Consider the following 15,552-nt stretch of genomic DNA (forward strand, 5'->3'; position numbering starts at 1 on the left):
GGGGAAATGTAGCAGCATTAGGGAGATAAAGGCAGAAAGGCAAAGGACAATTCTTTAGCCTAATGACAGATCCATATCTAGCAGGATCCGCCGTCTCAGAGTGAGTGGCTTTGTTTTATCACGCAGCTTGCTATTTTAATTACGGATTTGTCACATCCCACTGGCCAAAATTAGACAATAGCTTTTGATGTTGGAGTATAGCGCGTAGCCTTTCATTATATCCATGTTATTAGGGATATCACATGTGGGCACAGCTCGGACAAACCCACGCTCTTTTACCCCCTGCTTCTAGCATAACAGAGGCATAATTATGCTCAAGGTGATGTTTCTGAAGATCAAAATGTCTCCAGCAGAGACAAGGAGTTGCTCATTTGGTAGCTTGAAAGCTCAGCATTTGAGTGGGAATGCAGAGCAGATTGAGTGAAAAGCAGTTATCATAATCCAAGGCAATAATTCCATGAATTATAGTTTGAGACAGAACACCCCCACAGGCTAGCCACAATTAAAAAAAAAAGACTTTAATTTCTTACTGAAGAAGTCCAGGATGAGTTCTTTTAGCTCGGCCAAAAATCCAGAAGCGAAACAGAAACTACTCAGTAGAAAAGAGCTCCAAATACTGAACAACACAGACAAAGCAGCGTGTAATAAAAATTTCATTCATTAAAGAGTAAATTAAAAAATGTTTGCTTCTGCAAACATGTTTAATTCGTTTGCGAATCTTTGCAAAGCAGAGCAGTGGCAAGAAGCTAAATACGTACTAGCTAGGTTCAATTAAAATACTCAACCATCTCTCTACAGTTTTTGGCTCCTACGGTGTCGACTTAGAAAAACTGCTTGTCACTTGGTATTTTAATAGAAATATGAGACCTATTAATGCAACATGATGTACATTAACACATGACCCATTTGGTTCCAGCATGAACACGGCAGTTAAAGATTTCTTCATTAAAGTTGCATGTTTAAAATAACTTCTTGTGTTGACACGTCTGCACCACAGTTCATCACTGAGAATCCAGTCGGCAGGTTTTTAACAGCAGAATAAAACAAATTCAGAATTAGTAATATTGTGCCAAAACCTACACATAAATGTACTTTTCTGTCTTTATACAAAAATACATTTATAGTGTATCTGTGCCTAACAGCTCAGGCTGGATAACACACCTCTCCTCTCCTCTCCTCTCACATGTCAAATATAACCATTTTGTGTTGGGAGCATAGACTCTTAAAGAACCTCCCCTGAGTAGCAAGTGAAAAGTACTAAGTGCTTAAGTGTACTTAATGCTTAAACTTTAATCCAGTAACAACACAGAGGTTGTGCCCAGGGAGCAGCTATTGTCAAAAGGAAATCAATCACTACTTCACTGTGTATATATAAATATACAGCAAGCTTTGTGGTATGGACCCATTAAGTGTTCAATATTAAGTAAATCGGGCATCTTGAAATAAATCACCACTTGATTCAATTGTGTGATGAATTAATGAGGATGGCACAGTGGTGCAGTGTCGCCTCACAGCAAGAAGAAACCCCACATGAACCTCATGGCCAGCCACTGCGTTTCCGTGTTGTGTTTGGATGTTCTCCCCATGTGTGTGTGGGTACACTTAACTGAAGACTCTAAATTGACAGTAGGAGTGAATGTGAATGGTTGTTTGTCTACCCTGGGTGTACCCCATCTTTCGCCCAGAGCCAGCTGGGATTGGTTCCAGCCGTCACGTGAGCCTCAAAGGAATTGATGGAAGGTGGATTATGGATAAATAAGGTAGAAAAAGTCCTATGATGATTTCATAATGGCCCTTTTACATCAAACTTTTTAGGAACAGTTTTCATCTCCACCCTCTCATCATTCAGTCATTCTTATGCTCCTCATGCTCTCTCTTCAACTAGCTTAGCAACTGATACCACATGTACCAGGTTAGATACACAGTGTACAGGAACATAACTGATCACTTAAGACTGTGCCTTATTAGGTCATTGTATAGCTAAGCTTGAGTTATTTACCCAGCGTCAACTTAAAGCTGCTGGTAGTATGTGATTGGTTGAAAGGTGAGGGGGAGAGGATTGGGGGCAGGGTGACACATCTACATATATGAAAGTGTGAAATCGTCATTATGAAATAAAAGTGTCATAAACAATAACCATTACAAAGAAAAGCACAACTAAAATGAATGTCAGTAAAACCATGGTTAATATGAAAACTGCACTCAGAGCGCATACCATCAAGTTAATTAAATTTAAATTTGATCAAGCTGCACCTAACTTCACACACTCATATCAGTTCCCTTAACATGTCCGATTCATTTTTAACAAGATCCACAAATGATTCTCTGGTAAATGTTGAAAGAAAATCCTGGGTACACACAAAAATTCGTCCCTGTCCCATTACACATCCTCCCACAAAGTTTCTAGGTAATCTATTCAGTAATCTTAACATGCATTAATGAACAAAGCAACCAACAAACAAATAGACTGGGGTTATCATAAGGATTATAAAGACCTGGCTTTTCTTTATGTATTTAATTTATTTCCAATAAATTTGACATAACTTTATTACGTTATTGATGTCTTGTCGTATTTATGATTTTAATATTGAACATTTTGGGACCACACATTGTGTCACATTTGGAAATGCTAACAATGGTCTTGGTTGATAGTAGCAGCTAACTTCTTCATTTCTAACACCATCACAAGGATTTTTGTGATGCATTTTAAACAAATCATAGCCGGCCATGGGTGGTTGTTCACACAGGTCTGGGTGTTCAGGGAGGCCAGGCAGCCACAGAGACGCAGGCCGGCAGTCAGCCAGCAGCAGCAGGTTAGGAGGAGAAACCCACTGGGAGTCAACAATAAAGGCTGCTGTTCATGTCACAGCTGCCCAATGATGCTGAATGACACACAACCCTTGTGCTGCACTGCATTTAATCCCAGAGAGTCTTTTGTATAGTATTAGCTGCTGGATGAGTGCCCCCCACCTCACTATGAACATCCTGTGGTGCTCTTTGTGTAGACGGGCAAAAATGTAAGTACATTTCTTTTGAAGTACATTTTCTTTTGTTTGCTAGTCATACTATGTACTAAAACATCTCAGAGGAGAGAATTATAAAAACAAATTATCTTGCAAGTGAGTCTGAACATAATGTTAATTGTTTTATTAAATAATTTATCTTGTGATCCTGTGAATTTTGAAAATCAGTATGTTTCTCTTGTGTTTGCAACATTAATCAGAAAATGTGTGATTAGTCATTTAATCCTAAACATTCACAGATGCTTGGGTTTAATAGGTTTGAATTAAAAGTTTTAGCGGTAGTAGTAGAGTGGTAATATTTTATGAGCACTAACCTAATGGTGCAGTGAAAAAAGTTTAGGGGTGACATTTTATAGCTTTATGTTCAAAGTTACTAAACATTGAGCATTTTATTGTTAAAGTATCAACCCTGCAAGATATGGTTCCAGTGACCAGGAGACACACATCGATCGACCCACCACACACACTACACACTCAGGGAATCTGTCAGGAAAACACACAAACACACACATCTGAGAGAAACACACATAAACACCCACATGCTTACACTGGAGAAAGTTGGCAGGTAGCTCTGGTCTCACACACACACAGACAGGTACAGAACAAAGCCCTCCAAAACATCTGTGCTCTCCCAGAAGCATGACCTGACTAGCTGAGTAAATCTTGGTGTAGGGTTGCCTCTCGGCCTTCAGGGACAATGTTTTCTGGCGTGGAGTTCTCAGGTGAGCGAGGACAAATGAAAGATGCTGAGCTGCAGGATAGAGATTAAATCTCAGGGCTTTTCAGCACACCAATCTGGGTAAATAGGCTGCAGGATGCGGCCCGAGTCCAACCTGCAGAGAAAGCTGAAGGTTAACGTAACTTGTCCTCGCCACAATCAACAGGCATGATCCATAATAGCTGCTTCGCTTCCATAAGTGGGGAAAATGAGGAGGTCGGGGGTTATTTAGCAGCTGAATGAGACAAATCTGAATGAATTATTTATATCCAGGACAAAAGGAAGAAAGGGCAACTGCTAAGAACGTAGTTAAACAGGTTTCCAATGTATCGGCTTTAGTGGTAGACAGTGGTATTCTCTGAAGAGCTTCTAATTATCTTTCATTCATTTGCGGCGGTTATACAAACATTATTTACCTGCTCTACAGTCTATAAGCTGAAATATGGTCAGTCGTCTACTAGGTTTAAGATATGCAATACATTTTAATACATCATTGATTTATAGTCTGAAATCTATGAAGTTGTAAAACTGAAATCTTGGCTTGAAAACACCAAGGGGCAAATTAAGAGAGTAAAATTAATTTCAAGGATCAGATGCTTCTGGATCTTGCATGGTTTGGTCATTTGCAGATCAAAAGCATTTAAGTATTTTAATTTATAAAGTTTATATCAATAGCATTTCACTTACTACAATTCAACATGTAGCAGGGGCTCTCTTGTCATATTTCTAGAAAATATGTATATATATATATATATATATATATATATATATATATATATATATATATATATACATATGTCCACCTATGCAATGATGGATAGCATCATATTTATATCGACATCCGTCCTGCTGTTACTGTACAACATGAACCCCCTGTGTCATGCTTTTCTATTGTTCTAGGTAATGTACTGTATCAATGTGGCTCGATGTAGCAGCCTGTTTATGCAAGAGTCTCGTTTTTGATACAAAGTCTCTAAATAGGTTTGAAAATTTGCCAGACATGGTGACAAAGCTGTTAAGCTGACAGTGATGATCGTCTTACAGGCAGAGCAGTGTCACTGGTGATGAAGAGTCCACATCACTTGTTGAACACGAGGGAGTCCTGACTGGCTCATCACTTATTCTACTCAGTGGCATTTACTTCTTCTTTGTCTTGACACATTCTGACAACCAGAGCAAAGGCAGACTTTGAATCCTTTCTGTCAGAAATGTAACCTGCAATAAACTAAATCATGGCCCCTAACTGCTGATGCCTTAAAAAGAGCAGTCCTGGAGTAAAAGTTCAGAAAGAGTTTACATAGCATCTAATGAAGGTGGACCATAGAGTGACCAAGGCAAACATGACAGGCAGAGGAGTGAATTGTCGAATAATGAAGTTGCACTGCTTCTGTTTTGTTAATTTACATAAAGATGGAGGTGGCAAAATTTTGATAAAATATGATTAAAAAATATGCAAATTCCTACTTTGCATATATGAAATAAATCATCTGTGACGCTTCACCTCATGTAACTGCAAAGTAAAAGTCAAGATAACAAATCGTAAGTTCTAAGGAAAAGTCAGAAAAAAGATCTATTGTGCTCCAGCGTGTTAGCGTCTACCTGCTGACAGATGACAACCTTCCCATTTTTACATTTTTGGCATTTCACCAGCGAGCTCATCCAGAGAGGTTTAATGATGGGTGCAGCCATAGAATAAGCCTCAGCAGCTGGATCATCAGTGTGACAGGCAACCGCCAGTAAGGCCAACACTGATCCTTGAATGATCGTGAATGATGGGGGGGTACAGGGAAAAGAATCAAAGTAAGGGATAAAGAAAAATATTATTCACATTTATTTTCAGTAGGGAATAGATGTTAGGTAAGGAAACTCCTCAGTTTTGAGGGGTAAAAAAATGTTCTATCTCTTTGCCAGCCGAGAAAGGGCAGGAGACATTGGGCCCAAGAATTTCAGTCAAAACAGATTTTGAATTAAAATGTATGTGAAGCGACTTATGGATGTTTTTCTCAAGTCTTGAAATGCAGATTTTTAGCGGAGGAAGATTTGACAGCAAAGATGTGTGCGTGTCCCTGTCGGGGATTTCACCCGGCAAACCGGCTGCCAGTTTCTGCAGACACTTCTTTTCTGATCTACTTTAAAACTGGGACAACTCTTTATCTTTAACACTGATTTCAGAAACAGTGAGGAGAAATGCCGTCTGACGCAAACACCATTGAAATTGGTCTGTGGATTCTAGAGAAATGAAAAAAAAAAGTGCCTGAACCACTTTCCTCCAACTGTACAAAGGGAGGTCAAAATAGCTTATAAACTGGAGCTGCCATCTTGGGCTGTGTGCTATAAGGATCGGAGAGTTGAAACGCAGGTACACACGATCATGGCGTCTCCCCTAATCTTTTATAGAATCAAATAACTAATTAAAGCCAAACTTAGAGGAATGAGCCCTTGAACAAACATTGTGATAAGAAATACCTAAAATGAAAGAAATCTTTGAAGAACAAATATTTTACTTTTACTTGGCTCATGTCCCATCAGAAAGAGTTTATGTAGCATCTAATGAAGGTGGACTATAGAGTGGCAAAGGCAAATATGACAGGCAGAGTAGTGAAGTGAAGTTGCAGTGGTTCTGTTTTGTTGATTTACATAAAGATATGGAGTTGGCAACATTTTGATAAAATATGATTAAAGAAATACAGCATGAGGGCAGGATTAATGACCAACACTGCTGCCTGCCACTGTGGGAAATCAAGATGATTTGCCTTCACTTTTGGGTCAGCTAGTTCATCTGCTGTCAGAACCAGTAATCTGTGTCTATGAATCAGATCATTTCAAAATCACTTCAGAGGTTCTACTTTTTGGAGATCTCCTTTTGGGTTTGGTCACAAAAAACTACAGCGGAGAAAGAGCAAGTCCTTTAAAAAATGCATAACATTAGCAGGTGGCAAGGGAGAAGCAGGAAGCAGTTGAGATAAGTGAACTCTTGACTTGGAGGAGGAGGAAATTGTGCAGTAGCTTTTGATTTCTCTGCATGTTGCAGCAGTTTGCATACAGCTATAGTTAGAGCAATTCTCTGCTTATTTAACTTTTCCAAAACCACAAGAGCTTAGGTATGAATTGAACAGTGTTTTATCTGCCTCAGCTTCTGATGAAGTCATAAGCACATCTGGTTAACAAACTTACTATCTACTTTGTGAGGTTACAGGTTCCATTGATGAAGACACCCTGATATCGCATTGCGTTTGGCAACTGTCAGCCTTCATTCTAAAGTATTTTCTTTTGTAATGGCAAAATTCAAGTACATAATGTGAAATTACAAACAATAAAGTGTAATGTATTGTTACATCTCTTCCGACTATACCTCGGCTAAGATGATGGTCTGAGTCAAGTTGCATTTATATGCTGCACTTTCATGTAGCACTAATGCACTGACATGATTCTTGCTGTGTTGGGTTTGTACAGTCATGGTTGAATGCACTTATTGGAAGTTGCAAAAGCATCAGCTAAATGATATGTAATGCAATGTAATGTGTAAACATAGTTATGTCAGAATGAAAGAACTCAATTTTATAATTTCCACTTCATATTTACAATTATCACTCACTTTTGCTTTTTACTGCAATAGAGGAACAATCTTTTTCTTTATTTCAATTAGTTTCACATTGACCTTCTACTTATTTAACATGATACATGTTGGCTTCATGCAATGGTTGGGATGCCTTTCAGGGGGTCTTTATTTGAAAACAAATAAGATGGAGACAATACAAAATGTCCAAAGACACTATTTACATTCAGCACATGAATCTAACACTACAGCTTAATTAGCTAGATAGATAGCTGCATCTGATAAAATCTTCAGGCGACGGTTGACATTTCAGACAAAAACCTTATCAGTCTTCTACTAGAATGCCTATTAAGAAAGTGACACAGTTTAGTGAATGATAATAATTAAATAGCAGATGTCAGTTAAATGTATCGTCTGCAGAGAGAAATCATTGAATGTTGGGAGAAGCTGAAGCAAGACTGACCCGTGTCTGAGTTTCAAGCTGTGGTTGCTGATGACCTTCGATTGAGAACAATCCTCAGGTCTAAGATCTACGGTGTCGCTGCACACACTTCAGTGATTTCATTATATACTATAGAGCTGTGAGCTTGTGACTCCTCCATGACTTATTTTTTATCATACAGCACAAGTAGAGCTTTTTATAGACAGTATGGTGCAGAGTGAAGTTTGAAAACTCATCCTACCTGGTTTTTATCTGCAGTGAAGACTTTATAGTCACTGCTTTTTATAAAATGAAACAGAATTTGTTTTAGTACTGTTCTGTAATTTAGCTTGATATAAAGCATTGCAGCAACAAAACAAACAGTGTGTACTTACGGTGAGGATTCATTTTAAAGAGGAAGTGATTCTATAAATGTTGTTGCCTTTACAGAGACAAGCACCCTGTGACACCTGTGAATAGTGAATAGTGAAATAAAAATAATCAAATTATAAAAAAGGATCTGTTAGTGATTTTGACCTGCAGTTGCTGTATGTCTGAGGATTTAGACAAAGACACATTCATGTTGCTCCACAGACTAAAGGCACACTGCACACCCTCACTGACTGACTGAGGGCTAGTCACCTGTTTATTTGATTCTATTTATATTATCATTTTGCGCTTCCAAATTGCACCAAACTCTGCATTGCTCTTTCTTGGGCGATTTACAACACGTGTGAAGTGTGAAGCCATTAAGATGAACGGTTTGGGAGATATATGTTCCACATACAGACAGACAGACAGACAGAAAGACTTTCCCTCATTTATTTCTTTAAATTAAATTGGTATTCTTTACATTTAATTTAATTCCTAATTCATAACTTATTTTCATATTTAAATCATTTTTTTGGCCTTTCACCTATAATACTGTTGCGCAGCATTTAGAGAGAGAGCTACTGTAATTGTGTGTGTGTGTGTGCGCACATCAAGAAGCAGTACATTGTTCATAGTAAACCTACAAGCTGCCTTGTTTGATTCAGAGTCAGTTCAGAGGAGCTGCTCTGTTCAGAAGTCATCAGCTCCTACACCTCCTCAGCTCTTTCATCCTGAACCTGGCAGGTATCTGGGATAAAAACTTTACCTCCGACACAGATCAGGCTCAACACTCCCTTGTCTCACTATTTCTCTTTTCTCCTGGATCTCTGTCTTTCTCCGTCTTTCTTTTTTCTTCTGTCATGAGTGTGGTCAACATGGAAGACTGGAAGTTTTGCTCATCTTTTCAATAGAATAATAAGCTTTAGTTCTGTGGTCACAAGCTTTGCAAGCAACCACAAGATGGGCAAAAAATTGTCAGATTTTTCCACCATGTAAATAATATAGTCAGAATGAGTTTTTAGGAAAAAATGTGGAAACAAAGTAGAATAAGAATTACTGTATATACTGGGAGACAGAGGATTGTTTTTCTCACTCTGCCCAGCTGGTTGTTTTATTGTCCTCACTGAGACTTTTCACAAATAGAAGTTTTGCTATTCTGTTCTCATTAGAACATGTGCCTCTTTGTTGTTTCAATGCTAACAGTAAAACCAAGGAATCCAGATAAGAGATTTGTAGCTCAGCAGGTTCAGTGTTATCTTGCATTTTATTTGCACTTCAGAGATTTGAAACCACATGAACCCGACTGCTTCCAGTATTCTGTCTGAAGCAGCTTTAAAGTCAGATGAAACACTTTTTTTGCACTTTGACAACATCACATGTTTTGTAACTGCTTTTTAAGCACTTCGCAGCTGCTCTATCACACTTACTGTATATTGAGAGAGTTATTCAAATGGTCAAAGAGCATTTTTATGGATAAACAGAATTGTCGATGTTTTGTGCCTGCTTTTCTACACTCTCACTTGTATTTTACCGTGACATGTTGCTGCACCTTGATTAGCCTTCAGATCATGACCAGAATCTAAAATATAGCACAAAGCTGCATCTAGTCTTTCCCTGCTTAATTTTAACTCCCTTGTTTTTCAGTTTTTTTTGGGGGGGGTGTTCTGTTAATGAAACAGGATCCTGTATCATTAAATGTGCTATCATCTGATATCGGAGAAAAGGTTTTAAACAATGAATCTGTGTTTCTCTTTCTCCGCCCTTCTGTGTGTGTTTCAGTCGTCCAGCATATAAAACGGAGAGACATAATCCTGAAGAGGGAGTTGGGTGAGGGAGCGTTTGGTAAAGTCTTCCTGGCAGAGTGTTACAACCTGAGCCCCACCAAGGACAAGATGCTGGTGGCTGTCAAGGTACGTCTTCTCTGTGTGTGTGTGTGTGTGTGTGTGTGTGTGTGTGTGTGTGTGTGTATGTGTTGAAAAATGCATTACAGGAACATTTTGGGAATTGTGCTTATATGCTTTCATGCTCTGGTATTAGTTGACTGATACTACTCTCATATCTGTGCACTAAGTATGAAACTGCAGGCAGCAGACAGTTAGCTTAGTTAAGCATAGGGAATATCACAGGGCGCCACAGTGGGTATCATCATAAATCTACTGATCCCTCTGACAGTCGATACTGTTCTCTAGCCCTAACCTAATGCATCTTTAAAGACCCTGTAAACCCCACTCTCAAAGCAAAGAGCAGAAAGGCAATCTCTGGCATTTGACACTCAAAGAGCACTGACTAGGAAAACAATGCTACAACGGGTAGGTCTCCCTTTGGATAATGCCATGGATTCCATTCTGCTCCATGCTGACATAACTGCATCACATCATTAATGCAGGTTTATCAGCTGCACATCATGCTGTTCATAAGAGGCGACTTTTGCTTTGTGACATGGATTTTTGTCATGTTGGGAGTATCCACTAGAAGATGGTCAACTTTGGCCATAAAGAGATACACGTGGTCAGCAACAGATTACTCTGGCACAAATGATCCCTGGTTGGTGTAAAGGGGACCAAATTTTTGCCAAGAAAACCTTCATCACACCATCACACCACCACCACCAGACTGGACTGTTGACACAAGGCAGGTTGGGTCCTTGGATTCATGCTGTTGACACCAAATTCTGACCTGACCATCTGTGTGTCTCAGCAGAAATAGAGATTCATTAGACCAGGCCACACGTTTCAACTGTCCAGGGTTGGTGAGTGTGTGCCCACTGCTGCCTCAGATTTCAGCTCTTGGCTGACAGGAGTGGAACCCCACATGGTCTTCTGCTGTTGTAGTCCATCTGCCTCAAGACTCAATGTATTTGTTCCTCCTGAGATCACATTCAACCACATTGTCTGATGTCCCCATCTGCATGATGTTTCTAACTGCACGTGACCATTTCTGTGTATGAGAACACCTTCAGAAAGCCTATATGAATGTGTACCTGCCAAAGAATAGGTTACTTTGTTCAAATGCCATGGCCTGTTCAAGTGCCCACCCACCATTTATCTGGTTTCTATATACTCTATAGAAAGACATGAACCACATGAACCTCTCACACATACTCTATATAGTATACAGTAACTCTTTTATTTATTCTGCTTCCAAATTCAAATAGCACTGGTATCTTTTTCAGTACATAGGACTACTGTTATACAGTAGGTATACCAAAAACCACAAAGGCTGTAGTTGTAGGCTATTAAAAGCTATATATAAAGAACAAAACGATATTCATCACAAAGAACTTCAGGTGATGGCCAGTAAGTGCACTCTCTCTCTCTCTCTTTCTCTCTCTCTCTCACATACACACAGACACTCACTCACACAAAACACAACTAAGTGAATGGTGCGCAACAGAAAAGGAAATCTTCCCATTTCATTCCACTCGTATGGATGAAAACAAAATGGTAATGTGTAATGACATCACTGTAAAAGTTCTATTATTTATTGCCACTTGGACAGACCTTAAAATAAAGTGCTGGCAGAGCGTTACATTCAGAAACACACTGGTTGTCCTGAGGCAGACAACCCGGGTTGTCTGTGGTTCACAAGGGCAGCGTGTCGGCCCTAAACCTAAACACACCTCATTGTATTGATGGAAAACATTTAAATGTTCTCCTCATAACCATTTACTAGAAAGAAAAACTGACCTTGGAAAATAAGATAAATAAGTAGAAATACGACTAATAGTAGTATTATAATAGTAGTAATACTACTATGGCTATCTCCCTGCCATTCTATCAAAGCTGTAAAGTCGACCTTAAAAGTCATTCTGCTTGATTTAAATGCTCCTTGTAGCTCCAACTTGGCTAGCAGTGCCCTAAGTGGGTGCAGGCTTTGTATTCAAGACTGTACGCCAATCGGGGAATGACAATTCAAACTGTCTCCCTGTTTGGTCACACTCACTTCCTCTCTCACAGAGGGCTTAGTAGTGTGAGAGTATGATGAAGCGTGCATGAGAGTAGTGTTTATGTAATAGTATAGTAGTGTTTATGTAATAGTATAGTAGTGTGTGAGAGAGTACGATGATGCATGTATGAGAGTGTAGTAGTGTACCAACTCAAACATTATCAATCAGCCAAGAAACCAGCATTTACTATCAAGCAAAGATGATATGAATGAACTAAAGCAATTGCCCTCTGTGAATATCACAGGAATTTGTGCTTGGCAGCTCCCAGTGTGAATCTGAAGAACTGTATGAATGTGAATCAGGTTGATTCTGAGTAACAGGTTGCAGACTAAGCAAACCTTCCCAGGAAAAATTAACTACTGTCAAAAAACTACCTTCTCCTTGACAACAGGAAAAGAATTACAGGAATTTTGTTGATGATGATGGAGCGTCATGCGGTCATGCTGTCTTCCTTTTCTTAGTATTGCATAAGAAGCCTCCTCTACAGTGACCTCTCGACTTTTGAAAACACAGCGTGTGTGCATCTTCATCTGAACACGTTTGTGCCTGAAATAAAACTAAAGGTCAACAAAGGGAAAAATTCATTGCAGCTCTTTCCCTCGATTTATTATATTCGTGCACTTGAAGGTATTGTTTTGGAAGGATGCCCAGACAAGAAACATTTCCTTAAGAGTGTGGTTTGATTTGGTAATAGAATTTTATGGCCATTTTACCTACGCTGCTGTACATCTCAACCACCTCCAGCGATTCACTACAAGCAGAGGACATACGAGTACATGTATTTCTATCTCAAGGTCTTTCCATCTGTAATAATGTCAGCATCAGTCTGGGAAAGGAGGACTCAAGGCCAAGGAGATCAAGAGAAGCAACTTGCTGTATTTTCCTGTAGCTGATGAAGTGTCAAGAGTCTTTTTTCTCCTCTAGTTGAGGAGACATTTGATTTTCTATTACTCCCAGCTTCAGCTGACATCTCATCAAGATTTGATATTTCATGTGTCCTTGATGTCAAAAGTGTTCAAGGAACTGCCGACTCGATCCTGTAACCAATCAGATCAATAGATTGTGTTTACAGCTGCATCTGGAGGGCCTAAGCTTTACAGCTTGAGTGATCCCTGGCATTAGAACTATGTACAGAATTATTGGTTGGATAAACATTTTTAAAAGTTACTAGAGAAAACTGCTGTTGAATAGAGTAGTTTACAGTTTCAAAGGTTTATTGATAAAGATGAAGGATAAAACAAAATCTGGTGAAGTCTTAAGATGCTTTTGGTGTACAACAAGTATCAGAAGAACCCAAGAACTGAGCAACCACTCTTTCTAGCCATTATCTGCTCTATTCCTATGGAGTGGGAAAACAAGTGCTCAAACAACATTGCCTGAAGGCAGGGATAAAGGACAGCTGTTTGCGTGTGAAAAAAAAAATCATAAGAGCATGTTGGATTCTCCACAATCAAAACAACAAGACTAAAATACTTTTACCTAAGTGAAAAAAACATCCATGAAAATGTAGAAAAAACTTAAAATCTCAGCAAAACCTTTTTTGTGTCAGTGTTTTTTATGCTTGACTGTGGTCGAAACATTGTGTGTCGATAAAAGTAAAATGGGAATAGACTGCCGAGTATAAACAATAAATGGCAGCTCATAAAAAAACATCAGAGCTGCATGGAGTGACGAACAGACTGTTACGTGCCTCAAATGTAAATACTTAATTTCCATTACATAGCCCACATTGCTCTCCATTGCTTGAGGTTTGACTGGCACTCTTTTATATCTAGTAGGGACTGCTTAGGAGTGTCGGGGCTCATCGGATTCATTTCTATACCAAACTCAGTCAGTGGATGTCGTGTTTGTTAGCCTGGGGGTATTACTGGTTCTTATACGCCTGCAGACTTTGGAGAATCTTTGCTGCTTTAGTTCTGTAAATTTCACTGCTTTTAGAGATTGTTAGTGTTAATAATATTTTTGTAAAGTCATTCGATAATTTGATTGTCCTCTTTTTTTTTTTTTTGCTGCTGTTGCAACATTTACAGAATATCAGTTAGTAGATATTTGTTTAATGACTGTAAATCTACACATAGAGAATCAACACACTCAAATATCCCAGCACTAACTGTGCCACAAAACTCAAACTGTCAAGGTCATTGTCAGTAGTGATCCCCTGGGGACCATGAGTGTCTGCACGAAATAATCTGATTCATCCAGCATTTATAAGTCAGGACCAAAGTGGTGGACTGACCGAACGATCAAATGGCATTTTCATCCCCAGAGCCATGATAGCATTTTTACAGACAAGTGGACGTACTGAGTGGATGTTTCAAGCAGAAAGAGTTTTCAAATTGCAATATGAAGGGTAGCAGGAGAAACTAGAAGAGCACTTAGCAAGCTGTAGGAAGGACTGGTAGATGGATAAAGTTGTGAGTCAATGCCACGGAGTTTGGGGGTAGGACACAAATGTGTCTCCTGTGGATATGTGTAAGTTTCCATGTGTATGTCAGTGATATTGCCCTCATGTGGTCACCATGTGATAAACTTAGAGCATCAACAGATGAACACCTAGCAATGTCTAAATCTGACTCATTGTTTCCTCTTTCAGACACTGAAAGATCCCAACCTGTCTGCAAGGAAGGACTTCCAGAGGGAGGCAGAGCTGCTGACCAACCTGCAGCACGACCACATCGTTAAATTCTACGGAGTGTGCGTGGACGGAGACCCTCTCATCATGGTTTTTGAATACATGAAGCACGGAGACCTCAACAAATTCCTCAGGTTAGTTTATTACTGATGAAGCAAGAGCTGAAACTGAGCATGTGAACTGACAAGTTGACTACAGTGAGTGAAAGGTTCATTTACAGTTTTGATATGTGTGTGCTACCTCAGGGTGTTGTCCCTCAGGGTACTGTTCTTTTAGATGGAATTGTCCACCAACTTATCAACAGTATATAAATACAAAACTTCAGTAAGAGTCAAAGAAATGTACATTTGTTTAGAACAATTCCTGCTGCTGATACAATATCCAGCAAACTTCACAGATTTCTGAGTTAGCAAACATGAGTGCTTTGGTGCTTTTGTTCTGTAATGTCAGACTGTACCGGGGGAGTGACCTCTGATAAGCCTCGACAAAAGCGACATGATGCTGGTACAGCGAGTGCTTTGGTAAAGGGAATCTTAGCTGGAAATGATGTCAGTGTGCACAAGAGGAGTCTGGGATAGAAGTGTGCTATTTCAAGTGCGTTGACAGCAGCTGTGCGTGTGTGGTCTGTTTTTGAAGTTCGAGCTTTAATTGAAAAGATGACATGTTACGATTGAGTGTGTGTGCGTGTGTAGATTCGAGAGTGCGTGAGGAACTTTCTGTTGGGAAATCACTCCTGAAATGAAAGGCAATGTTGCGAATGATGAAATTCTTTCATTCAGGGTGCAAGACATGGCTGATTTTTGGTCTATGGGTCCTGTTGGTCACATTTAACAGATGAGATGTGCAGAGAATCAACAAGAGTGAATAGAGGGATTGGATGGGCA

General features: G+C 39.4%; 1 protein-coding gene across 5 annotated transcripts in view; it reads left to right on the plus strand.

Moving 5' to 3' along the window:
- Positions 1–15,552, plus strand: part of ntrk3b (neurotrophic tyrosine kinase, receptor, type 3b) — a 159,532-nt gene that overhangs the window by 124,942 nt on the left and 19,038 nt on the right. For all 5 annotated transcript variants that reach the window (XM_020079640.2, XM_020079643.2, XM_020079641.2 and 2 more), the window contains 2 exons: positions 9,870–10,000; positions 14,630–14,802. In XM_020079640.2, the coding sequence (XP_019935199.1) occupies positions 9,870–10,000; positions 14,630–14,802 (304 nt within the window). The remainder of the gene's footprint in view (positions 1–9,869; positions 10,001–14,629; positions 14,803–15,552) is intronic.

Source organism: Paralichthys olivaceus, chromosome 1, assembly GCF_024713975.1.
Source record: "Paralichthys olivaceus isolate ysfri-2021 chromosome 1, ASM2471397v2, whole genome shotgun sequence".
Classification (NCBI taxonomy): Eukaryota; Metazoa; Chordata; class Actinopteri; order Pleuronectiformes; family Paralichthyidae; genus Paralichthys; species Paralichthys olivaceus.